We start from the raw sequence: 25,566 nt of genomic DNA on the forward strand, positions 1-25,566 counted from the left end.
ACATGGACGTCGTTCCCTTACAATTTATTATTGCGGAACCTTGGAGGACACGATGCACGTGCTGGTCACATGTTGACCCTTCGACTCCAGTCGGCAAACATTGAAGAACCCCCTCCATAGGCTAAACCATCGACCCTTTAGCGTCAAGAAGATACTGGGGAATTGGCCGGAGCCCCACCGACAGCCCGCGCTGTGTGCCCTGGAGAGCTACCTCAAGGACATAGGGGCTGAAGTGTTCTTTTAACACGAGCCCACTGCTCGGCGCTCATTGCTTTGTGCCCAGTGCTACCGCACCGATGCTACATAATCTCCATTTTTGTCTGTATCCATTTATTTATGGGTTCATAAAAACTGATGAAACCGTCAGTGCAAGGACAGGAGACCACAAAAACGACGACACACTGCACTGAACTACCAAATCTGGATTTCGCACAACGGTGGGCGCATGAATGCACTTCAATCCTATCTCGCCCACTCTCCTCAGTCAGACTTCTTGATTACGGATATCATTACGTATATTAGCTTTAAGTGGCCGGCACGAACTTCTCACTTTTCTTCTTTTTTTCCGAAAGAAACCTGTAAATGGACGAGTTACTGATACGATTCGCCTGATTTTCCGATTTCATACGCCTTCGCTAATGTGAAAATTCGCTCCCAGTATCGCCTGATTAGGAAGCCATTCTTCGAGGAACAAAGGAAGTAACTCCATTTTTTTGAGAGACACATGAATGAGCATTCAACATTGATTACTTGGAATGCGCAGGAAATAAAATGATATATTGCTTAGTGGATCGAATTATTGTGTCTACTTAGAATGTGTATCGATAGCGTACGTTACTACGCAGACATTTAAACTTTCATTGTTCTTGCTAAGAGAAACGCTAATCATTAAGAGTTCTTATTGAGCTGCCAACCATGACAAGTTCGTTTATCTCGGAACGACATAAGAATTTTGATGGGCAGTTAACTAAATGTTTCCGGTTAATGCAGAGTTACTATATAAACTCTCCTTTGACTTGCAAGTGGTGAGTGTACAGCAAACCTTAACACTTTGCACGTACGCAATACCGTGCTGACTTTCAAAGTCCCAGCCGTTTGAAGTGCAAAGCCTTGCCGAAGAGACTGTCGCCATGTACATCCTGACTGTTCTCCTGATTTCGTGTAAGTAATATATTCGGGATTTCCAATAGATTAACATGATCGTTCCCTTCGTAAGAAATGGCAATAATATGAACTTTCGAATTTTATAATGTAATTTTCATATCATCTGAATGCGAGCAACACATTCAATTCTCATTACTTCTCCTACCTAAAAATGATCACGCACGTTTCTGTTTTGACACTGATGTTCGCTAGTTTCACAGGGGTGACACAAACCCGCGATTGTTGCGACTGCCCTCAAGTGTGTGCTTTTCGCAAAACCACCGTCTTGTCGTGGTCACGCTTCATACGCAACGTCTTTTTGAGGTCATGTAACTTTATTTACGAGGTCGTTTAAGCGCTTGCCGACATATTCCCGTTGGTATTGAGTCAGGAGATTCACATATTTTGCAAGCATAAACTATACGGTGATCCTTCTGCGACCTGGTATCTCATTTCTCCTTAGTTTGGAAGTGGTCAACAGGTCGATTCCTGAAGTACGAAACTGTATGTTTTACCACGGGAATATAGGATAAAAATAATTTCCGGGATCGGAACACGTCCAAAATGGCGATTGAAAGAGAAAACGCATTTTTATAAACTGTTTGGCTGCCGATCATGAGCACGGCCATCGTTAGGGTCACGTGTGCGGTGACGTTTGATGTGAGGTGTGACCATGACCCGTCTAGAATGGATTGTGTTCGCCCAGCACGCTTTCGTCTTTGGAGTAAAGGCCAATTCCCACATATAGCGCTTTGCTACATAGCGCTAGAAAATTGCGCTATATTTTCCTCCTCGCATTGCTGCGAACCGCTCTTGTCGAAGTAGAGCCCCGTTCAACTTTTCTAGCACTATATTGAGCGGTGAGTCTGTGTTAACTAATCGTGAGCTTCTTTCGGCCGTGACGTCGCGGAAGCTGGGGTCTGCTTTGCTTCCGATCACTCGAAGCAGCAAGGAAGGCGACGACGACGACGCCGTGAAAATGGCCACGAGTTTCATCTGCCAATGCGTGGGTGTTGCGTTACTATAGTTTGGTTTGTGGATACCTTTGTGGATACATGCTGTGGATACCCTACGGCAAGTCGGCGTATCCCTGACTAATTCCTCGCCTTTTTGTTTCAATAAACATCCCCCCCCCCGACGCGGAGAGTGTTGAGACCGTGCGGACCGTGGTTGAGAATGACGGTAGTACCAGTGCATCACGTCGCAACGAGATATCCCGTGACCCCAGCAGGATAGCGCTATGTGCTCGGTTGGACGTGAGAACGACAAGCCAAAAAACAGCGCTAGATTTGGATACCTATTTTCTAGCGTTATAAAGCGAAGCGCTGTACGTGGAAGCTGGCCTTAATATATTGAATGGAACCCCTACGCTTAGTTGCTATCTCATATGACAAGGTGTGATCGCAGTCAGGAGAAAATGTAAGAGGAAATGAGCCAGAGTGGCAGTCAATTGCGATGCCCCAATCTCGCGTTGTGACTGCACGCCATTCCAATTGATATTCTTTCAGATTTTCAGTTGCTGTGAGCTATTTGCTAATCTAATTCCATACTCGCGAGCTATTCGCAGTTCCATATTCCGGTGTATCATTGGGTGTAGAATAATTATGCTGTTCCTTCAGTCGGGTTGTATGACAATATTATTTGTATGCAAGCCACAAAGCTTTTATACCTGACAAAGTATTCATGTTTGTTCTCCTTTTTATACATACAGTGAGTATACACGCAGGATACGGGGCACTGTTATCCAAGGAACCGCAGTGCCGTACAATCAGGAAGGACCCCAAGGTGAGTACTCCTATGGGTCTCCACTGCTGTACCCTCATCACAAATACGTCATGCGAAAAATGCCACCCCTCCAGCATATTGTTGTGAAGTTTTATGTTCTAAGAAGCTCTATCACAGCGTGCGAATGAAAGCTTTCCGGATATACGCTGCCCCCAAAACTCAGGTGTTTTGTACACTCCGGACTGCTAGTCTGAGATATGCGTCTCTGGCCGAGTATACTGCGCTAAACAATATGAAACGAACACATGAAACGTTTCGATACAGAGAGCCTATTTTTAGTTGCAGCAAACTTTCATAAAAAGGGGAGTTGCCTTAGGACGCTTTACCTTTTGTTACTTGGTTACTCGATGGGGCTGCTACTAGGAAAACGCATTTCTGTCTCCATCGGGGGACTAATTAACAGATATGTTTCCATCAACTTTTTAATTATTGCCTTCGGGGAGCACATTTCAATTGCGATATTAAAGCCTGATCTACACATGACCCGTTCGATCCACTTATGAAGCATAAAAGTAATCGCAGCGCTCTCTACAGACCTAAATATTTCACCTCCGCAATCTACGAGTACTACACACAGCAAGCAATCGGCAAAAGAGCGAAACAAAGACCGTGAAGCATACCAAGATAAGGGGTTGCTTGAATCGCATATTACGTTTTTCTGTGACGTTAAGTGAAGCAGGAGATATCGATGTCAACGTCGCTCTATTGCCGATCACTTGCGGTTTGCAGCAGACGTCGGAGGTGAAATCGCTTGGTCTGTAGCGTGCGCTGCGATTACATTTGTGCTTCATTAGAGGTTCGTGCGGACCATGTGTAGGTCAGGCTTTAATATCGCATTTGCACTGTGCTCCCTAATGTCGATAATTAAAAATTTGATGAAAATCTATATGTTAATTAGTACCCTATTTGAGCAAAACACTGTTCTCTAGTAGAGGCCCCATCGAGTAATCCAACGACAAAAACAAACTAGAGTAGCTTGATGGGCTTGTTGGTACAGGACTCGGAGAACAAGGAGCAGTCTAGTACTATTTACCTTTAGTACTATTTAGTACTAAAGTAAGTACTTTAGTACTATTTTTCCCCTCCATACCATTGGTTATAAATGGGCTTGTGTTGTTCAGTAAAAACGTGTTGATAGTGGAGACTCTGTTTGTGTGTCTTCTTGTGTCGTTGTCCCTGTTTAGACTGCTCCTTGTTCTCCGAGACAAAAACAAAATCGCCTTTATCGCCTGTCCTTTCTATGCGACGTTGTTGAAGCTGAAAAGAAACGCCCTGTATATACAGGGTGTTTCAGTAAGCATGTAACAAAATATCAACGGAAAAATAGCGGTATCTCTGCTGATGCAAGGCAGAGTAAACTGTGGAACTTCTGCAATCGTGGAACGACTAAGAAAATGCGGGGATAAAAGTTCGTGTAATGGTTAAGGAGATATGGGTGCAAGATGTCATGATGTAATGATGGAGAGGACAACGCGATGTGGGGTTTGGCCGGAAGAATTCGCCCGATATGAAACTGAAGGAAGAAAGTTGGTCCCTTATGAGTTTGAAGGCCGCAGAAGACAGTAGCCGTCCACCTTACAGCTGCATGTCCTTTTATGGAGCCATAAGCGAGCTTCCTGCGCGGGGCGCCGTGGACGCAATGCGACTACAGAGTTTCTGTAATTCTCTTACAGAGTTCAGAAGTACCTCTGTACCAGTGTTTGTACCAGTGCAATACTAGTGCATAAAATTAAGTGCTTATATGCTTTATAGAATCTTCGTTTCAGCCGTGTCAAGTTCACAATCAAACTCAAAGCCGATTGTCGTGCCGTTGACGGCGGCAAACTCCTCGAGTAAATAATGCATAAATCCTACTAAGTTTTTGTGTCGTGTATTTTGAGAGCATTGATTTCAATGATCTGAAGCACTCATGTGAAACCTACGAGGATGATGACAGGCGCGACTGGATTTACTGCAATGCGTAGGCAATGGTCATACAGTGACCAACATGGAAAGTCCAAGAACAGCCGTTTGCAACGGAAAAGCAAGACGTCGCTCTCCCGCCTTGGCAGTGTGCCATAATCGTTTCTCCGCCCACGGTTCCAGTGGCGTCCTCTATTATCGGAGATGAGCTTTCGGCGCAGACCAGAGGAATTTCAGATGGGTTGCTCATAATGCTATTGTGTTTTTTTGAAAACCCACGCTACGCAAAAATATGCGATGGACGGTAGTTATCTCTTAGGAGCATTTGTGACATTCTGCAAGTGCCTGTATAGAATTTTAATCTGGATAAATTTCATTGCTTGGATTGAGCTCAGAAATCGGAAACTCAATCTGCTGGACCTTTTCTTTATTTTTCTTTCTTTTTCTCGGGTACCCCTTCATCTTTACTTGTATGGAGGGAAATAAATCTGAATTTGGATCTCGAGCGCCAACGCCACATTCCTTTGCGAGAACCAGAAGTCACATGTTGGTTTTGCCCAATTCCGTTACAAAATGCATTCGCAATTACGATGGCAATAGCTGGGAAAAACATTACGAAAATTGTTTTATGACACACCCAAATTGTTGCCCGCGACAGGAGGTTGGCGAGGAGGACATGAACGTAGCCGAATTTCCTGTTCGATGCTTCTGCTGATGCCGGCAGCTGAAGTCCGAGTTATCATTTTTTTAATTGCATGTTAGCGCCGCGAAGCAACTGTGGCTATGAGCGGCTTACAGACGTGGACAGATGGAGAGAGGACTGTAGGAAGGAGTGGGGGACAGGGGGTTACTATACTTCATGGGCCGACTTCAGGGGGAAATGTGACGACATTCGTCTGGAAAGTCTTCGGAATACCCAAGGAAAACCTCAAACAGCACAGCCGATGACTGGATTCGAACCCGAGTCACCTCCCAGTCTCGGCGTGGAAAGTGATCATCTTAACCAATCATCTATGCCACGGGAGCTGGTCCCCAATTATGAGATACAAGAGTAATGCAGTTGTCAGGCGGGCAGTCTCAACCACGGTTATGCTTAACTGATGATACCCGACCAATCAGCGGTTACCGTGAACTACGTTTTATTGTTGTCACACAGCAGTTTGTGACATGATAGCAGTAACCAGGTGATTGTGATACAAGCGCCAGTCATATTTTGATTACGCCATACAGATATAAAAATACCCGTTCGAGATTTCTCTCTGGCCACTCTGCTCGGCCCAGTACGAGCTCACACACAGCGATCTGTGATCAAAGCAGTTCTGACTTTCTTGAGACATTCAGGTCTTATGAACAGCCTGTGAACTCAGTCGTGCATTCTCATTCTTCTGTGCCCCACTCTCACCCTCAACGCATTAACCTCACGCTTTCCTTTTAAAGTCATCTTCTGTGTTCCATCTCATCATTTTTTCACCGTTTGTTAGTCATCTTTTTTGTCAACATTGTCGTTAATCTACCTCATCCTTTATTTCCTAATTCCTTTTCCTTTTATTTATTTCTTAATATTATTTATTTATTTATTTCTTATTCCTTCCTATTTCTTACTTCCTTTAATTATTTTATTTTATTTTATTTATTTCTTATTTCTCAATTTTCTTTCTTTATTTATTTATTTGTGGAATAGCAAGCCGACGTCCTGTTTGGCTGACCATTCGCCCGTTGTTTTTCCTTTTCGTCTTATAAATATATCCCCCCCCCCCCCACCGTTCGAGAAATAACTTTTTGAAGTTCTTCAGCTTGCCCGTATTGCTCACCTTTAAAAGGTTCTTCAAAAGGAGGACGCCTGGAGATTCTTAGCCTTTCTGCTGTTGTTAAATATAGGAAACGTTCAGAAAAAGGTTCTTGCACTAGGAATAACTCGTGAAGAACGGTTATTTTTCTTTGTGCATATCATGAAAAGAAAAAGGCATAGTGGTAATAAAAAAGCTTATCAATGATTAAATACACGGTACGCACATGATTATTTGGGGGAAATGTCATTACACGCGTATTGACATCGGGAAATAGGAATCGCGAAACCGTGGTTAACTCGCGAAACCGAAGTTTCCAAGCTCGGTTTCCTATAACCCCGGATGGTGGCGTACCCTCTGTTCGGTCGGTCACGTGGCGGCCTGTGACAAGGCACTGCTCCTGTACAATTAAAATTTGATCCCCTTACTTGTAATGTGTGTAAAAGTTCCAGAGTGATAAATGTTGTTGACTACATATGTTCTGTAGCGCACCTTTCTATTAAACTACTAGGATCCAGATGCGGCAGATGCGCGCGTCAACATGTATGCGGGCTGGAAAATCCTTGCCCCCGTGCGGAAGAAGCCGCCTCCGCGTTCCGCTTTTCCTCGATCGCGCAATGCTGGATATTTAGCGGGATGCCGCGCATCGTCGGCCAACCAGGTGCTCATCGTATATCATGTCACTGGCACTTGTTTTCTTCCGGCCTCGCATGCAGTCTGCAGCACCTTGATAACGTCATCGGCGTCGAAATGTCGAGAGGCCCCTAAACCGCTGGCGATACTGGCTACTGGATGGCAAGGACTCCTTCTTGCCGACCTGCGGCAGCGCGCAGGCGGTTTCCGCACGTCTGTACCACATCTGGGTAGGGGCATTTATGGCATGGTTACTGACACACCCTACTCAACAACTGAAGTTCATTCAAACTGGAGGGGAATGCGTTTCGCATTGTAACTAATTTGACAGCCTTGATATTGCATACAAAAATATCTGAAATAATTTTAGTAGGATAAAAATTCTGTTGTGGCTAATTGTGGCTAAAGGCTTCGCGCATGAGACAAGTTCGGAGAAATGTCGAACTATCTCAAAGTTAAGTATGTGAATTAAACATGTTAATATACGAGACACCCGAAACCTTTATACCCCACTAATTTCCTAATTTGTCGCGATGTCAAATAAATTACGAGAATTGTCGCTACTAGGGCATGTCTTGTGTTCTCTCTAATGCTTTATACGTGGTAATAAGCTATTGACCAACGTTTACAGATACATACAGATCCGAAGGCCTGCCAGTACTACTGCAACCCAGATGACGCTCATCAAAATTGGCAATTTGGGTACTTCAAGAATGGCACAGAATGTCAGGTAAGTTGAAAATTGCTCTTATCACCCACAAAGCGCACACAGGAACTGTTCGTAATTATTTGCGTGTTCAAGTTTGTTTCACTAAATATGAAAGGGCCGTTCATGGCTCACCGAGACTTTTGCTCCAGAACAATCAGTAATTAAATGCAATAGAATAAAACTTTCGGAGACCGAGGCTCATCCGATCTCGGGCCAGCGGCGTTCAGCTGAGGCAGCTGTCAGGGCGACGAGCGGTGTGTCTGTCGCCGTGGAACAGATAACGAGAACGTCAAACCAGCTAAGACTTTGAGAATATTCTAAGCACAGTGTATGAAACAAACGATATCAAGGGGAAGGGTGTACTAACGGTGCATGCAGTTTGGTGAAGGACGGATACGGTGACGAATGAACCACATGGACACGTTCGTCCGACTACATTCACGCCAGTGAACATCGTAGGCGTTGAGCAAGGCAACTCACAGGCTAATAACAGTTCCGAACTGTCAAATGTCCGATCTGTCACACGCATTTGAAATATATATCCAAGATTCATGTATTGGAACCTATGTTCTATCGCATGAGATATTGCAGCTATTATTATCTGAACCGCCACATAACGGGCGTCACGCGACCCTAGAGTAGCCACCTTCGACAAGATGTTTAGAACGGTAGGAGTGACTCTGTGCTCAACGTGACTGACTTTGACGTGACGCTTTGACGTGACGCTTTGGAGCAAAGTGTACGCTAACACGTGCACATTGAAAGGTGCCTTCGTCGAGAAGTACTCACAGCCACCAAATACTTATTTACGGTTGAAAGTCGTTAATATTACCACGACCGTTCCCGCAGATTTCGGTCATAAAGTGAATTATCATATTGGGCTAATTCCAGCGAACTTCGACCAAGCAAGGAACCTGACCATCTTCAATTTTTTTGAAAAAAAAAATATATATATTCCTCAGAGGACGGGAAATGATGAAAAATGCGACTATATTTAAGCCCTAACCTTGAGCCATTCTCGAGGGAGAGGGGGAGAAAGAAACTGGTCGAAATGTGACTCAGTCGTTTCGGGCTACTTTGCGGGCAATTGAGAACTATGCGGTTCTAAGAGCAACTATTTTTTTCATCTGCTCACTACTACATGGACAACTCACTTTCTTCTTCCTACCTGTTTGCAACTGAAATATATTTTTTGTAAAAAAATGGCAAAGTCGCAAGAAAGCGCAAAAAACGCCGTTTTTCGGAGCCTTCCTGTACTGGCGCTGTTTATCGGCGAATAATGAAATCTATACCATTCGTTTTGTCATTGCAAGGCCGATCTGTTGATGTCATTTTCATTGTTCTAGCGTTAATCTGCTAGAAGCAGATTGTAGTAATCCCACAGGCGGTATCGCGATTTAGCTGTATTTCGGCCGGTGCTACCAAAAAATGGCCTCAAAATCTTGCCGCGATTTTTTATATGTTGCGCAGAAACCCTTTCCTAACACACAGAAAAAAAATGAGATTCGTATTTGATTGTCGGTGACGCTACGATTTTTTAAAGCGACAGTGTGGACGCGCGCTGCGCGCTGCCCCTAGGCGATACTCTTCCGCAGCTGGTCCGCGTTACGCTCTCCAAGGCCGGACGCGATTCAGTGAAATCAAGTTAAAAACGCGGTTATGGCGCTGTTATGGCAGCTGTCGTGGTAAGCTCGAAGTTTGCACAGTACGTGCATACGCATTCCTCTCTGCATGGGCTAATACTAACCCACTTGGGGGCAATGGAGTAAAATTTGTTCAAGGTAAGCCTTATGTCTGGATATTTGTTCCTAAATTTTCTGCAGGCCTTCGCGGATTGAACAAGTCAGGTATCTCTTAGCTTTTGTGAGTTTCTGGCCTCCTCCTTTAACGTGCACCACATCTCTTGATCTTGGGCTCTCAACTGTGCTGTCCAGCTCGTCCACCGTATGAAAGCTCGTTGCTCTCGCCAAGTCATCTTCCTTCAGAGCACTGCGCTCGTACGGGTCAGGCAATGCCCACACATCTTTTAGCGCGACCAACTTCTGGGACTTCTTAACCATGTACCGGGTTGCCTCAGGAACAATTGCTTGGACGTCGCGCTCTGACATCGATGCACGAAGAAGCGTAAGAATTTAGCAGCGCCGTTGCAGTGACTTACTTGCTCGGTAGGTCCTCCTAATATTTCACAGCAACACTGAGCACAGGTGGCAGTTGATATTTTATGTACCGGGAAGAGAAACGACGAACGCTGCTTCAATCTGTCCACGTGCCTTGACACCTAGAGCTTCCGAAATTTCGGAGTTTTCTTTTCACGTACGATGTGGAGGTCTTCTTGCGCTTTCTCACTGGTGTCACGTTGGTGCCTTGCGACGTTATTAATCGATTGTTTTCATCAATCGCTTCGTCTTCCGTTAAAAATGGATCATTTTTCGTGCTGGTGTTGGATGACGTGGACGTTGAGGGTTGTTGTGATTCACATAACCTATAGAAGTTCACAAAGCAGTTTTGGCACAACATATCTGATCCCGAATATCACCTGCGCCTTCGGCACCAAGTACAGCTTTCAGGGCGTCAACACCAATCCGAGTCACGCACTGGAAGTCCTTAGCACTTTTTTTTTCTTCTGTGCTTGTGCAAATAGTCTGCACAGTATACCCGTTTGCTTCTCTAGGCAGAACTCATGCGGAAACGTCAGCTACAATTCGAGTCTGAAACAGCCGCGGCAAAACTTGGGTGGTGACAATTTAGGCGCCGTCATTCACATGAGTCAACCGCTTGATCCAGCCTTGACCAATTATGGCGACGAGCGATATCTGTCAATATCCTCCGTCAAGGCCAGCTTTAGCTCGGTGCCTTTGAACACAAAAGCAGCGGCTCTTGGAAGCCGCCAATGAGGTATAATCCCCAGTTGGTCAAAAAGGTTGGCCCGTGAGGAAGGTTTAGACATAAGGTTTCCCACGGGGGTCTTGAGGAAACACGAACTCTGATGATATGTATCGATGGTGTCAGCGATTCGGATATGAGCCATAACCGCGTTTTTAACTTGATTTCACTGAATCGCGTCCGCCCTTGGGGACCGTAACGCCGACCAGCTGCGGGAGAGTACCGCCTAGGGGCAGCGAGCAGACCGCGTGCACACTGTCACCTTAAAAAATCGTAGCGTCATCAACAATCAAATACGAATCTTTTTTTTTCTGTGTGTTAGGAAAGGGTTTCTGCGCAACATATAAAAAATCGCGGCAACTTGATAACCATTTTTTGCTAGCGCCGGCTGAAATACAGCTAAATCGCGATACCGCCAGTGGGATTATTACAATCTGCTTCTAGCAGATTAACTCTAGAACAATGAAAATGATATCAACAGATAGGGCATGCAATGACAAAACGAACGGTACAGGTTTCATTATTCTCCGATAAACAGCGTCAGTACAGGAAGGCTCCGAAAAAAGACGTTTCTCGCGTTTCCTTGCGACTGTGCCATTTTTCACGAAAAAAGTTTCACTTACAAATGGGTAAGAAGAAGAAAGTGAGTGTGTTGTCCACGTAGTAGTGAGCAGGTGAAAAAAATTGTGGCTCTTAGAACTGCATAGTTCTCAATTGAGAAGCCCGCAAAGTAGCCCGAAACGACGGGGTCACATTTCAACCAGTTTCCCCCCTCTCCCTCGAAAATGGCTGGAGGTTGGGGCTTGAATATAGGCGCATTTTTCATCATTTCCCGTCCCCTGACAAATATATTTAAAAAAATGGATATGCTCTGGTTCCTTGCTTGGTCGAAATTCGCTGGAATTAGCCATTAACAAACACCACGTGTTACGAGTCGTACCATTCTCTTTAAGTAAGCTGCGAAATGTAGAGAATTACACGAACTAGCTTAATCTAGTATTTTAAAAGAGTGTGTACCGTAATTTCACGCGTATTAGCCGTGGCTTATGTGCGATTTTGTTTTCTCGCGGGCGGTTTATTCACCGGTGCAGCTTATCGGATGACTATTCTTCCCTGGCATTTTCCCCATACTCCGGTTTTAACGGGCCGACTGTCCGCGACTGTACGGGTTGACTAAGAACCGACAGTGCTTCCAGAACAGTACACCTCTGCCAGTGCATGATCAATGCGAAATAGGGGCGTGTCTAGATTCGAGTAGACTTACTTTTCTTGTGTCTTCCCCAAGCAGCTTTAACGAAAGTGGTGACGATGATTCATGTCTTCGGGAAGGCCACTGACCCCTCGATCCAGGAAAAACACGCAACAAGAGCCCAAACTGATCTTGGTAGAACACTAGAGCTGACCTCTTTTGTTGAACACCTGGCCGCCCCGGGAATATGCACCAAGGGTTTATGGCCTTCTTTAAGTCTCCTTTGTCGCACAAATCAGTAGCCTGGTATTCCCCGCGACTTATCTGCGAGTGCGGCTTATCTGCCAGAAAATTTTCAAAACGTTCCTAAAGACGGGTCCCGCGGCTTATCTGCGATACGGCTTATATCCGTGAAATTACGGTAACTATTTATATATATTTTTACAAAATTCGGATAAATAAGGTTGCTGAATGTACTTCTCAATGCGCATATCCGCTTCGTCATTCCGGCAGTGAGCTCTGTTCATTCGCGCTTGTTGTGAGACATTTTCGATGAATGCCGTATGACTGCAGCAGCTCTTTCTAACCATAAGTCACTCCGAAAGTGGGTCAGCGTTTTGGCCGTTATAGGTCGCAGAACCACCGGTTCAGTGACCAAGCTAACGAGGGTAAGTACAGGTGTTCCCGCCCTTGTTGTGCTGAAAATACTGGTGATTGTAATATAAACGAAATGCATTATTACTGAAAAAGAGTTACTTGCGGAGGCCATTGGGAGGGAATGGTTCCCGAGAAAAAGTGTCATAAAACAAGGATGTCGTTTTAATGAGTACCATATCAACGAGGCTGCACTGTGTTTCCTTTTTTTACATTCAAGCCCAATCAACTCAACGTATTGCAACGCCAATATGACAGGGTAAGCTCAACACAACGTCAGTAACTTCAGGGCATCTCCACGCGCCATGACGCCACGCAAGATGTCCTTCAGCCATACTCAGCGGGAGCAGTCACTATATGGTTCTCAGTGCCGTGTATTAACAGGGAGTCTGGTCATTCGGAGCAGTCAAAAAAGTTGCTCGAGCTGTCAATCAGAATTGTGCACTCTCATGGTTGTGGCCCTTTCATGCGTGCCCATCCAAAAAGTCTATTTCACCAGCTCCGATGGGGAACATGTTCTTGGTCTTCTGCGAATCGGACTGATAAAGCCTGATTGGTTGAACCTGAGACAACCGACGTCACTGCTCCACAGTGATAGGTTCCCACCTCACATATCGAATACCGTCAAGGACGTCCAGACCACTGGAACCCTTACAGGAGCTATTCCGGCTGAACGTTGCCCCCACGACCACGCGTTCCTACACCGTATTGTGATAACTCCCTCACTACACTACATGCAATGCGGAGTGCCAAAGGGCACTAACACACACTGCTCAGCTGCAAGTCGATTCGCTGCAAGTCGTGCAGTCCTCCGGAATGCCTTGGTCAGACACGACAGTGCCCCCCTTTGAAAGCGTCTTGCTGGGTCTTGTACCGAATCCTTTCCAGCTTAGGCGAAGGTGGTTCGCGGTTAGCTGGTGTTCAAGACATATAGGCCGAGCAGAAAAACTGAAGGTACAGACTGAAGGTGAAGTGAACTCGATCGCTCTTGTCTACGATCGCTCCTCCGAAAGCTCTATCACCGACTGAGCTCGTGGCCAACTCGAATGTATTGAAGTGCACTTCGCAAGGCTGCGCAAGGAGGAAACGTACGACTGTCTTTTGTTTACTCAGCCCATACTGCAACTCTCGAAATTGCGTGAGACCTTTTGAGAGATACTACTAACCGATTCTGACTAGTGATGCTACGAATTTTTCACGAACCTCATTTCCGCGGTTTTACGCACAGGTTCGCGAGGTCCGATAAACTTTTGAATTTCTAGTCAAGTTCACCGGGGTCTGTCAAACATGACAAAATATTGGTTTGGGCTAGCCGGTACAAGTTCACGATGAAACGAGAGGAGCACGGACAGGGACCGAGAAGGAACGGCAGCACACAGGCGCTCACTAACGTCTACAAGTTGATTGCAAACAACAGTTCGTATGCGCACAACTTTTCTGAAAAATATCGGATGTGATGAAGCGGTTAGATTGAATAACGTGTGCAAGCTTCTTTTACAACATGTTTTGGTAAGGTGCTTCTAGGCTATTAGAATTTTTCTTGCACTTGTTTCATTTTGCACTTTTGTGAAGCTCTACTCTATATTTATAGTACTGCTTACCCCACAAGCAACCGTCTTGACTAAGTTACACTCACAACCATTTAGCTTGGAATGTGTACAGTTTCACGCACATCCATACGACATTAAATTAGGATATTTGTGCTGTAAAGTGAAACTGCGACTCTTGTATAAATAATGTTTTTTTTTTAATTGATCCAGACAGCACAAGATTCCGCTGGAGAGACCTCTGGGCGCTGTTACGACGGGTACTGCTTCAACTACCGCGGGGGACTCCAGCTTCCTCCGACTAAGAAACCCAAGCCAACGAAGCAACCCAAAAAGCCAAAGACAAACTAACCAGCAGTAACTTCACTGCAGACAGCTATATTGGTGAGAAAGGAAGCTGTAATACCAAGGCTGACTTGTAAACGAATACATTGAAAACCTTTGTCCGGTATTTGTAAAGCATGTGAATACAAACACCATATACACCCCGTTGCCGAGTAGTAAGTAAGAACCCTATAGGAGCTATGCTACAAGTGACCGCACAGGAAACCAGTCGCGGGCAGAAGCGAAGATTTACTGAACGAGAACCAAAAGGGGTGAGCGCGAGCGGGTGAGTCACAGGTGATGATCATCGTTGTCATCGGGCCTCTACACCACTTTGCCTCCGCTGTAGACGGGTGGTGTTGTCCAACGGATCATGCGCGGGGGGAGGGGGGCTGGAGCCGCGGAGGGTAAGTGGGGCGATGAGGGAAACCGGCGGAAGGGTTATATGATGCGGGTCGGAGATAGGCGGGCGTGAGCCGCTCCACAGAAACAGTGCCCTGACGACCGTTCAAGTCCAGGGTGAAGTGGTGGTGCGTTCGGTTGATGACCTTGTATGGGCCCTGGTAAGGTGGCTGGAGAGGAGTGCAGGTGGCGTCGGTCCGTACGAAGACGTGTGACGAGTCAGCGAGATCCCTAAAGATCAAAGGGCTTGTGGAGCAGGGTAGGCGGGCTGGTGTAGGCTGAATGTGCCGGTAGAGCTCCCGGACGTTGTCGAGGGAGGGTTGTACAGGAGGATCGTGGGTTGGGGAGAGGAAGAATTCGTCAGGAAGACGAACGGCAGTGCCGTAGACTAACTCTGCCGGTGAGCATTGCAAGTCGGTTTTCACGGCTGTGCGGAGCCCAAGCATGATGCCGTGCAGGTCGTAGGCCCATGCGTTGGGGTCGGGGCGGCAACGCAGAGCGGTTTTAATCTGCCGGTGGAGTCGTTCCACGAGACGGTTGCTCGAAGGATGGTATGCCGTTGTACGAATTCGTTTGCAGCCGAGGAAGCACAGAAGGTCTTTAAAGGTCTTCGACTCGAATTGCCGTCCTCTGTCCGTTGTGATGACAGCCGGGGCGCCGAAACGGGTGACCTAGGTTGAGAGGAAGGCGCGGGCGACAGTGTCTGCGGTGACATCGGGTATAGGTTGAGCCTCTGGCCAGCGGGTGTAGCGGTCGATGCATGTGAACACATACCGAAAACCTCGTGACGGGGGCAATGGTCCGACAATGTCCACATGCACGTGCTCGAAACGACTGCCGGGCGATGAGAAGGTCTTGGGTGGTAGAGTGACGTGACGGGTGATCTTCGCTGGCTGATATTGCAGGCATGAGCGGGCCCACTGTCGGATGTCGGAGTTAATGCTTGGCCACAGGAAACGGGCATTGACTAGCCGCTGGGTGTCGCGAATGCCTGGATGCGACGGGAAATGGAGGGCCTTCAAAACGAGGAAACGGAAGGCCTTTGGCACGAACGGGCGGGGGGTGCCAGTAGAAACATCGTAGGAAAGTGCTGTAGTCAAGTTATGGAGTACGACGTCCTTCCAAGAGAGGGGGCCAGGGGAGGAGCGGAGAGACGAGAGCTCGGCGTCGTTGGCTTGCGCTTGAGCCATGGCGTCGAAGTCTATCGGTTCACCGACTGAGAGCGCCGCGGAAACATGAATGCGTGAAAAAGCGTCTGCGGCAGCGTTGAGGGGTCCGCCAATGTGCCGGAGGTCGGTGGTGAATTCGGCGAAGAAGGCGAGCTGACGGATTTCACGTGGACTGAGCGTTGGGTTACTTGAGTGGATGGAATGGGTGAGAGGCCTGTGATCGGTGAGCACGTCAAAGATGCGGCCTTCAAAGAAATGCCGGAAATGTCGTATGGCAAGGTAACTAGCCAGCAGCTCGCGGCCGAAGGTGCTGTAGTGCGCTCCGGTGGCCGCAAGGGCTTCGAAAAGAATGCAAGTGGTGTCCACACGCCATCGATCTCCTGCTGCAACACGGCACCAACAGCGGCGGTGGAAGCGTTCACGACGAGATTCGTTGGTGCATCGGGGAGAGGATGCGTGAGAAGAGCAGTTGCGGCGAGAGAGGACTTGAGATTGTGGAACGCCTCTCGATCCGATTCTGTCCAAACGAGATTGACTGAGCGAGACTGCTTATGAGGCAATAAGGCGTGAAGATGCTGCATGACGTGCGCGCAATGGGGAATGAAACGACGATAAAAGTTGATCATGCCGATGAATTCACGTAGCTTCTTCGGTGAGTCTGGTAGCGAAAAATCTTGCAAGGCCTGGACACGATGTGGCAGAGATTGGATACCACTCTTGTTGATGAGGTGGCCTAGAAATTCCAGCTCTTCAACGCCAAACAAGCATTTATTGGGATTGATGATCAGTCCGTATTCCTGCAGGCGAGTGAAAAGCTGGCGGAAGCGCTGGCGATGTTCTTCAGGGGAAGTGCTCGCAACTAGTATGTCGTCCATGTAAACAAAACAGAAATGTAGTCCTCGGGTGACTTCGTCGACAACACGTTGAAATGACTGAGCAGCATTGCGAAAACCGAATGGCATCCGTTGGTATTCAAACATGCCGAAGGGTGTTGTTATGGCGGTCTTCGCAACGCTGTCGGGGTGCATGGGGATCTGATGATACGCTTTTACAAGGTCGATCTCGGAAAATAGCGAGCAGCCGTGAAGTGATCAGGCGAAATCGTGGAAATGAGGCATGGGATAACGATCCGGGATGGTGACGCGATTGAGCGCACGATAGTCCCCACAGGGCCTCCAGTCTCCCGTCTTCTTGGGCACCATTTAGAGAGGAGACGCCCATGAGCTGGAAGACGGGCGGACGATCCCAAGCTCCAACATGTGTTCAAACTCGGCTCGGGCAATCTTTAGCTTCTCCGGTGCCAGGTGTCTGGGCAGGGCGAAAGCAGGAGGTCCTGTGGTTTCGATGTGGTGATAAATGCCGTGCTTGACGCGGCGAAGATCATTAGATGGTGACGTGAGCTCTGGGAAGTCGGTTAAAATGCTTGCAAAGGGGAGTTGGAGTCGGGCACCAGCACATTCAAGCGGTACGATGGCACCGGGGTGGATATTCCCGACACGCTGAGCGTAGTGGTCCGTCTGTGAGGCCGCGGTGACGCATATCGACGAGGAGGTTGTAGTGGCGCAAGAAGTCTGCGCCGATGATGGGGTGGGATATATCGGTGATGAGAACGACCCAGCGAAAAACGCGGCGCAGCCCAAGGTCGAGGGTTAGTGAACGCTCACCGTAGGTGGCGATTGGGCTCTTGTTAGCGACCTGAAGGGCGGGACCGTCAAAATGACGATGACGACGATCAGAAGGTGATGTGGGGATGATGCTGACAGCGGCGCCGGTGTCGACCAGGAATCGGGATTTGGGGGTGCGGTCGGAAATGAAAAACAGGCGACCTGGGGCTTGGCCAGCAACGGCGGTCGCCTCTAGTTGCCGGTGCCTGCGTTTCCCTGCAAAACGAAGGGCCCTTCGCACTTGGTTGCAGCGTTGCCAAAACGTGCGTGATACCAGCACAGTTGGAACTGGGGGCGGCGCCTGGATGGGAAGCGATAGCGTGGTGATGGGGAACGCGAGCGGCTAGGGTGGAACAGGCGGTGGCCGGTAGACGGAGGCCGCCGGGAGACAGCGGAGACCTGGGCTCTCAGAAATTCAATTTCGTCTTGAAGTTGGGAGGTAGAAACTGTAGGGGTGGGTTGACGAGGCTCTGAGGTGATGGTCAGGCTCTGAACGAGAGAACGAAGGCGTTGGACATCTTCTCGGAGCGAAGCGCAGTCAGAGTACACTCTTAACTCGGTACCCCTTACTGTAACTTTTAGCAATGTGTAATCTTTATATAGACGTAGATTTCCAAATATCGTAGAGGTTACACGTCCGATAGCTCTATTTAGAGGTTAAACACAACTTGCAACGCGACACTGGACGAGCAGTAAAGGTTACTTCAGTGTTCAACGGAAATCCAATCGTCGTAACTTATAAATGTACCCTTATGGGAACGTTGTAACTTCTAAACGAATTCCGCGTTTGAATTTCCTTCGCTTGTTTTTCTTGTTTCTTTGCGAGGTAACCTGTATAAAAGGTACTGCTCAAAAGTCACTGCGTTCATGTTCAAGCCGCACATTCAATCATTCAGTACGAGAGTGTCAGATCAGTGTGCGTTACGTTATTGTGTCTCTGCGTCTGTACGAACAGCGGATCGTGTTCAGAATTGTGAAGAATGCAGAAGGGTCAAGCGGCGGAACTTTATCAGGGTATTTCTACGGTATGTTCACTACAAAGTTTACGTGTTTACGTTTTTGCTGGACAGTCTAGGAACACTAATCACTGCACAGTCTGTCTCTAACACGGTTCAACGCAGTGTGTACGTGTGTGTCTTACGTCCGTTATTTGCTTAGTCCTTTGTCATCCTTGGGTTTTACTTCTTCGTGTGCTTCTGATTAACCATAGCCGCGTCGCTGATGTGTCATTCTGACATATCAGAAAGGAATAGAAATGTTTTCGGCGTACTGGAGAGGAAGTTGCCACAACGTGGGACTGCAAAGAGTATACCTCCTTGAAACTGAATGTCGTTCACCACAGCTGAAATGTTGGTATCGTGACGTCCTCGTGTTCTTGCCTCAGCTGTAGTTCCAGGTTTGCTAATTAAATAGTAGATATGTTCCAGTTGCAATTATTTATTTATTTCATTTGTTGTGCATGTGAATCTGTACATGTAGTGATCACTCATGTTTCGCCACTGGATGCCCTTAGATGAATTACGTATATTATAGCTATATGTTCCGAATGACAGTATGCGTTCTGCACTGATGAGAGCTCATTTTGAGCACCATTTGTTCTGTAGCGACTGTGAAGAGGCGAGCGTCTTAGAGGCAGCCACACTCCCCCCCCCTCATTTTTAAGAAGGATTAGTGGCAAATCATGGGGCTGCAGTTCAAGTTCGCTGCTCACGCTACACAAAGCCCTCATTCTCTCGCGTATCCTGTACGTGTCGCCGTACGTGGATCTGGGACCTTCACAATGGCAGGCTCTTGAGCGGCTCCATCGGGCAGGGATAAGAACGGCGCTTGGAATACCCAGCTTTTCTGGAATTACCCAGACCTACCTGGAAGCCAAGGAAAAGCCTGTCAGTATCCACTCCGAGCTTAGGGGGCTCCGCCACTTAGACAACTTGGCCACGTCCAGAAGCAAGCACTCTCTTTTTTCTGCCATCGTAAAAAGGTCACACACGTCTCTCGGCCGCTTGGCCAGCGTATACGCTACTAGCGCCCTGGCCCACAGTGAGCGATCGCCTCAACATCCTGCTGGGTTACCTTCAGTGCCATGGCGAGAGTTTGTACCGGGTGTAACGCTCGACGTTCCGGGCCTTCATAAAAAGAGGGGTGTAGCCCCCTGGTCGCTAGAACGGCGGCTGAGAACCTCATAACTGACGTCTACCACTCACATACTCTGGTATTCACTGATGGCTCTATTGACGATCGTACCAAAAGTGCCACGTGTGCCTTCCACATCCCGTCAGTGAACGTTTCCTGGCAAGGGAGATCATCGCGTTACCCGATATCCTCCACGACTGCTGAGCTCCTGGCTCTCCTGCATGCAGCTGCTGCGGTCCAGGTACGAGGGTTTGCCAGAGCAGTCCTACTCACAGACTCGAGAAGCGCTCTGTGGGACGTGATGAACCCCATGTGTGACAACATCTTAGCGCGAAGCATCAGAAGATCGTGCGCCCAACATAAACAAGCTGGAGGCGATATCGCCTTCCAATGGATACCGTCCCACGTCGGTGTCGGCGGCAACGAAAGGGCGGACCAGCTGGCGTCCTCGTCACACCTGGGCTGCAGCAATGTTTTGCCAACTCCGGACGACGCCGACAGGCAGATGTCTGTTCAGCTCCTTGTTGAACAGCGCCACCCTGGAATACGGGACATCATGCATCATAATCGCCCTCCTCTTCCCACGAAAAATCTTCCTCGAAGCATCCAGACCATGCTCCATAGGCTCCGCACTGGGTGCGCGTTCACCAATTCTCAGCTGTTTAAGATAGGCTCTAGGGGCGACGCCTGCTGTGGCCACTGTCAACAACCCGAAACAATCGAACACATCCTGCGAGACTGCCGAGCATACCATTCTGCGCGCGAAACACATCTCCCTCGCTCCACCTCGGGCTCGCTAGCAGACATCCTCTACCCCGCTGGTTCTTCTGCCGAACGTTCCGCCAAAGCAAGAAACCTCATTCTCTTCCTGCTGAAGACAGGCCTTGCTGATCGACCCATCTAATACTGTACTCTCCCCGATGAACTCGTGCACCTCACCGCATCCCCATCCTTCAACCTCCTCTATCCTCCATCCGTCCGTCCTTCCTTTGTGTTTTGTTTTGCTATGCGTTTTCCTTTTCTTTTTTTGGCTATAGTCGTGACGACGCCCACTTCTGTGTGGCCAACAACGGCGAGCCTATCCTGCCATCACCCCCCCCCCCCCCTCATTTTTAAGAGTACATGCCTGGCGAAACTGTAACTTTTACGTCGGTGTGGCGGTTAGGAGACAGTAACCTCTATTTATTGGTGATCTGTGTAACGTTTATAGAGGGTATTGCCCATAGGTTACAAGGTAACTTCTGAAATAGAGGGTAAAAATTTTGAAATTATTACCATTTACTAGAAGGTACCAGGTTTAGAGTGTATGGGTCTACTAGCGTAGGTGGAGGTGTGGGTAGGAGGAGTTGTAATATGATTGACGAAGGAAGGTGTGGCTTCCATGATCCTGTCCGTCAATTCGAACAGTTCTCGGAGCGGTACAGAGGCGGAGGCAGAGAGGATCATCCTTACGGTCTCGGAAAGCCGTTGCAGGAAAATTTAAAATCGATTTTAAAATCGATTCGTCCAATGTGGATGATTCGTCGCCGAGAAGCTGGTACATGCGACGTAAAAACTGCGTTGGAGTACGATCTCCCAGTTCTTCTGTTGTCAGCAGCTGACGTAGGCGCTGTTGCTGTGACTCACACAGTTTTATAAGCTGCTCCTTAAGCTTGTCATAAGGGTTCGAAAATGGCAGGTTGATGAGGATGTCTCGAACATCCGCCATTACGGTTGCTGAGAGCGCAGTAAGGACATGTTGGTATTTGGAGTCTTGGCTGGTTATGCGTCGTGTGCCGAACTCGGCGTCTACGAGGACGAACCACAGTGTGGGGTCGTTATGCCAGAAAGTCGGGAGTTTGAGGTCGGCGACATTTACCTGGTGGGCTGGAAACCGCGATGGCTCGGTGGATGGCGGCGGGGCGTCCACCGTGTTGGGCGTGACTGAGGAAGGCGGCCGGTCTGGGGTTGGCATCGTTCGGGTCACCAAATTGTAGGAGCTATGAGTGACCGCACAGGAAACCAGTCGCGAGCAGAAGCGAAGATTTACTGAACGAGAGTAGTAATGGAATAATACAACTCAACGAGCAACTTGACACCTTCCTCCTCTCTCACCCGCCTGCCACCCCCAATTTTGCAATTTCCACCCCCACCCAATTTTTATTTTTTTTAAATTTTCCGATTTTCCTGCTTAAAATCGCTGATACACGCATAAGAATACGATAATAGAGCGTAGAATATAATTTTCAATCAATAAATTCAATTACTATTCATTCCAACGAGAGAGAGAGAGGAGGAAAATATCAAATTATCGTTAAGTTGTTTTTCTATGATGAGACACATGAAAAGAAGCGCACATACGCATAAATACACTTTGTAAACTCATTTAGTAATTCAAGTCATTACAATACATATTCAATTCATTAATGTGTGTTCGGTAACAGCAGCAGCCCATGGGCGCCGCCATTTGCAAAGCTTCACACCAGGCAGGTCGGAAAGCATCACGTCAGTTGGGGGAGTCCGCTGAAATACACCATGTAAAAGTTAAACCCTGAAAAATCAATCCTATACCAATAAAACCCTCGAAATAAACATGTCAAAATCAATCGTGTACATATCCACGATGGAAAAATAAAGTCGTAAACATCAACTTTGTACTATCAATCCAGCGAAATAAACCCTCTAGATAAACCCTCTGTGATTGCTCGACAAGATGAGCAGCCGAGGCTCTCTGCATCCGCGTCTAATGTAGTTCCTAGTAGTTCCCTCCCTGAATGAGTTCTCCTGGGGACGAGAATATCTCCCGGAAGTACCAGGTACAAGCTCGCCCGTGCGCTTCTGCGATTTATTGTTCTTTGATGAAAATGTCGGTTGTGTGAGTGATCTGCTCTGCTGTGCTTGGTGGACGGGGAATAAACAGGATTAACAAGACAAGAGGAAACCTGTGTTGCCTAGCCTTTTCGACGGCTCTCATATTTTGACGTGCTGCGGTTGACTGCTTGTGTTGTAGTACTGCGTGTATTTTATTTTGCTGCTCTTGAGTTAAAATATATATATTCGGGTATTGCTTTGTCGCTGTCAAAGCAGTGCCGGGTGTTCATTCTAGCAGTGGTGTACAGTTTGGTTTACGTCGCGTTGCATCATTTTTTACCGTCACTGCATATCTTCGCATCTCCAAAAAATTACGTTGACTTCATCATCCGTGTAAGAGCAATGTCTGTCGCCGAGAGGTTGTCACTGCGGGTAATTTATGATTAAGTTATGTGAACTATGTCTGAATTCTAGGTATGTGAAATGTAGTGAAGATGGCATCCCACAAACTCATGCACACTCTTACAAATCATACGGATCATGTATTTTACTTATGTATTACTTCTGTGGCGGCCATCTACCGGAGAATAAGAAGACGACTACCGCAACGGCGGGCACGCGCGCTACGTGCAAGCAGAATAAACAGTTGATTTGTGAGCTTCCTCCTGTGTGGTTGACTGTTAGCTAGCTCCCACACTATATAGCTCAAGGTGCTACAGACTTGTTGTTGACAGTAACTACAGACCAATACACTGTGAAGGTTATGGCATAATAACTAGCGTAGAAAAGTTTGATTACCAAATAGAGTTGAGAAAAATTAGAACGGGACTCTCCAAATGATGGCAATTGGTGTTCTGAGGCTGGAACACATAGAAAGGACAAATACATACAAAGCCTCATCAGCCTTTCATCATTAATCTCCAAACACCTCACAGAACGTCTCAAATTTCATATATCATGACACAGTTAGTTTTTACTTATGCATGTACAGTGTAGAGGGTGGAGGATTTCACCTTAGTCAGTGGTTTGGAATCACCCATATGCTTGTCACGTTGTTTCTACGCCTCTGAAGAAACCATTTAGCTGAGCAGTTTTATGAGCTGAATAATGAGGCTTTCTATTTCGCAGACTGAGTTTTTGTAACATACAAGGGCTGTGCACAGTGCAAGGTATATCTAAACAAGTAGCGCAACTCCCATAAGCCCCTGTGTCTTCAGAATGACGCCATGATAGAGACGGTCAGCGCCATCCATCCGTTGCGCAGACTACTACGATTGTAAATAAATGGCGTCAGAGGTGACGTCAGCAGTATGAATAATAAGTAGTGCATAATTGGCTATAGCACGTTTTCGTTCGCGCACTTCGTTTGCGTTGTATTCCCTTTTCCTCACCCGTGCAACAGTACCAGACGAGAACACGGAAAAAATAAATCGTATCAGGTTTAATGAAACATATCAATACGAAATGCATGTAGTTATCACATATCTTGACAACTCCAAACAGAAGGGCACCGTGATATCACACAGAAACGAGGAAGGTTCACTTAAGCTCCATTTCTCACCTAGAGCACTACGCACACGCAGTGATTAGACGTTTGCATTTATTCAGTGAGTGGCCATTGCAACAAAACATGACATCGTTGGTGCACAGCTGGTTCCTACTAACACTCACGCTATCATGGCCCTCGTCCCATGAATTTTTTTTTTCGCGGGGCACGGATACACAGATGCACGGATAAACACGCCCACTGTGACACATGCGCAAAGGAGCAGGATACGGAAACGTACTCGGGTGGTAGATGATTTCGTATATGTGCACGAGTGGGCAACAGAAAGTTTTTTCTACATTGAAATTATGAACAACCTATTAGTACGCACACAACCCGTGCCCACGTTCTAAAGTTTTGGTGTTTACGATCGTACCTCTACTATCAACACCCAGGATGGCTCGCGCCTCATGGCGGTAGCCTTGCCGATGGGTCTGATTTAGTATTTTCGCTTGTTTTCGCTACCAGTTTAGATATACCTTGCACAGTGCATAAAAGTACAGACCTACTTTCCACATGTTTTTCCGCATGTAAGATAAATATTACTCAGAAGAAAATGCAGTTCCGAAAAAATTTTGGATAAACATTCAAGGGTGTTTGGAGGACCTTTCAAGGCTCAACCGTCGTTCTGCCAGGGGTCTAAGTGTTATAGCCATCCGTATTTCACAAAAATATTTAAGCTAGAGTCATCACACGACAGAATAGGTGCATGGGGAGTGCTGCATTCAATGAAGTAGCTGGTACCGCACCTTTTGAGTCATCTTCATTATCTAATACCCTTTGCCAGGGGTCCCTAGCATAAATAGTGATCACAAATATGATTGAGGATGAGACAACTGATGTTCTGAGGCTGGAACAACATAGAAGGGACAAATACATACATACTTCTATGTTGTTCCAGCCTCAGAACATCAGTTGTCCTATGTTCAACAGCTGCCGCTAGCGTCGACCCGTCGTATGAATGTGTGTACGAGTGAGCAAAAATGTAAGAGTGAAAGGAGGCAGAGTGAGAGAGAGTGATTGGTTTGTCCCTTCAGATGGACGTACCCTGGAAGTCGCTGAGAAGGCGTGTTAGCTTAGCTCAATTGAGCCCTGGACCGCTAATCCAGAAGATGTGCGTTCGAGTCCTACAGCTAGCTAACCTTTTCAATGACTTTCATCTTTCATCGATGATAGAGGATCCCTTAATGTTAAAGATCATAGGAAAGAAAGGAAGCAAATCAATACAATGAAGGGTGCCATTTATTCCTCATACTTCTTGTTTCCACTACTCATTCTTATTAGAATGAGCTCATTCACAGCTGCG

The 25,566-nt window shown here is 47.1% G+C and overlaps 1 protein-coding gene across 1 annotated transcript; it reads left to right on the forward strand.

Moving 5' to 3' along the window:
- Window positions 1-1,043: 1,043 nt before the first annotated feature.
- Window positions 1,044-14,657, forward strand: LOC135367299 (uncharacterized). Its single transcript, XM_064600506.1, has 4 exons — window positions 1,044-1,161; window positions 2,855-2,928; window positions 7,882-7,980; window positions 14,446-14,657. The coding sequence occupies exons 1-4, from the start codon at window positions 1,131-1,133 to the stop codon at window positions 14,581-14,583; spliced, it is 342 nt and encodes a 113-aa protein (XP_064456576.1). The 5' UTR covers window positions 1,044-1,130; the 3' UTR covers window positions 14,584-14,657.
- Window positions 14,658-25,566: the final 10,909 nt, after the last annotated feature.

The sequence above is a fragment of the Ornithodoros turicata genome, chromosome 1 (assembly GCF_037126465.1).
Source record: "Ornithodoros turicata isolate Travis chromosome 1, ASM3712646v1, whole genome shotgun sequence".
Classification (NCBI taxonomy): Eukaryota; Metazoa; Arthropoda; class Arachnida; order Ixodida; family Argasidae; genus Ornithodoros; species Ornithodoros turicata.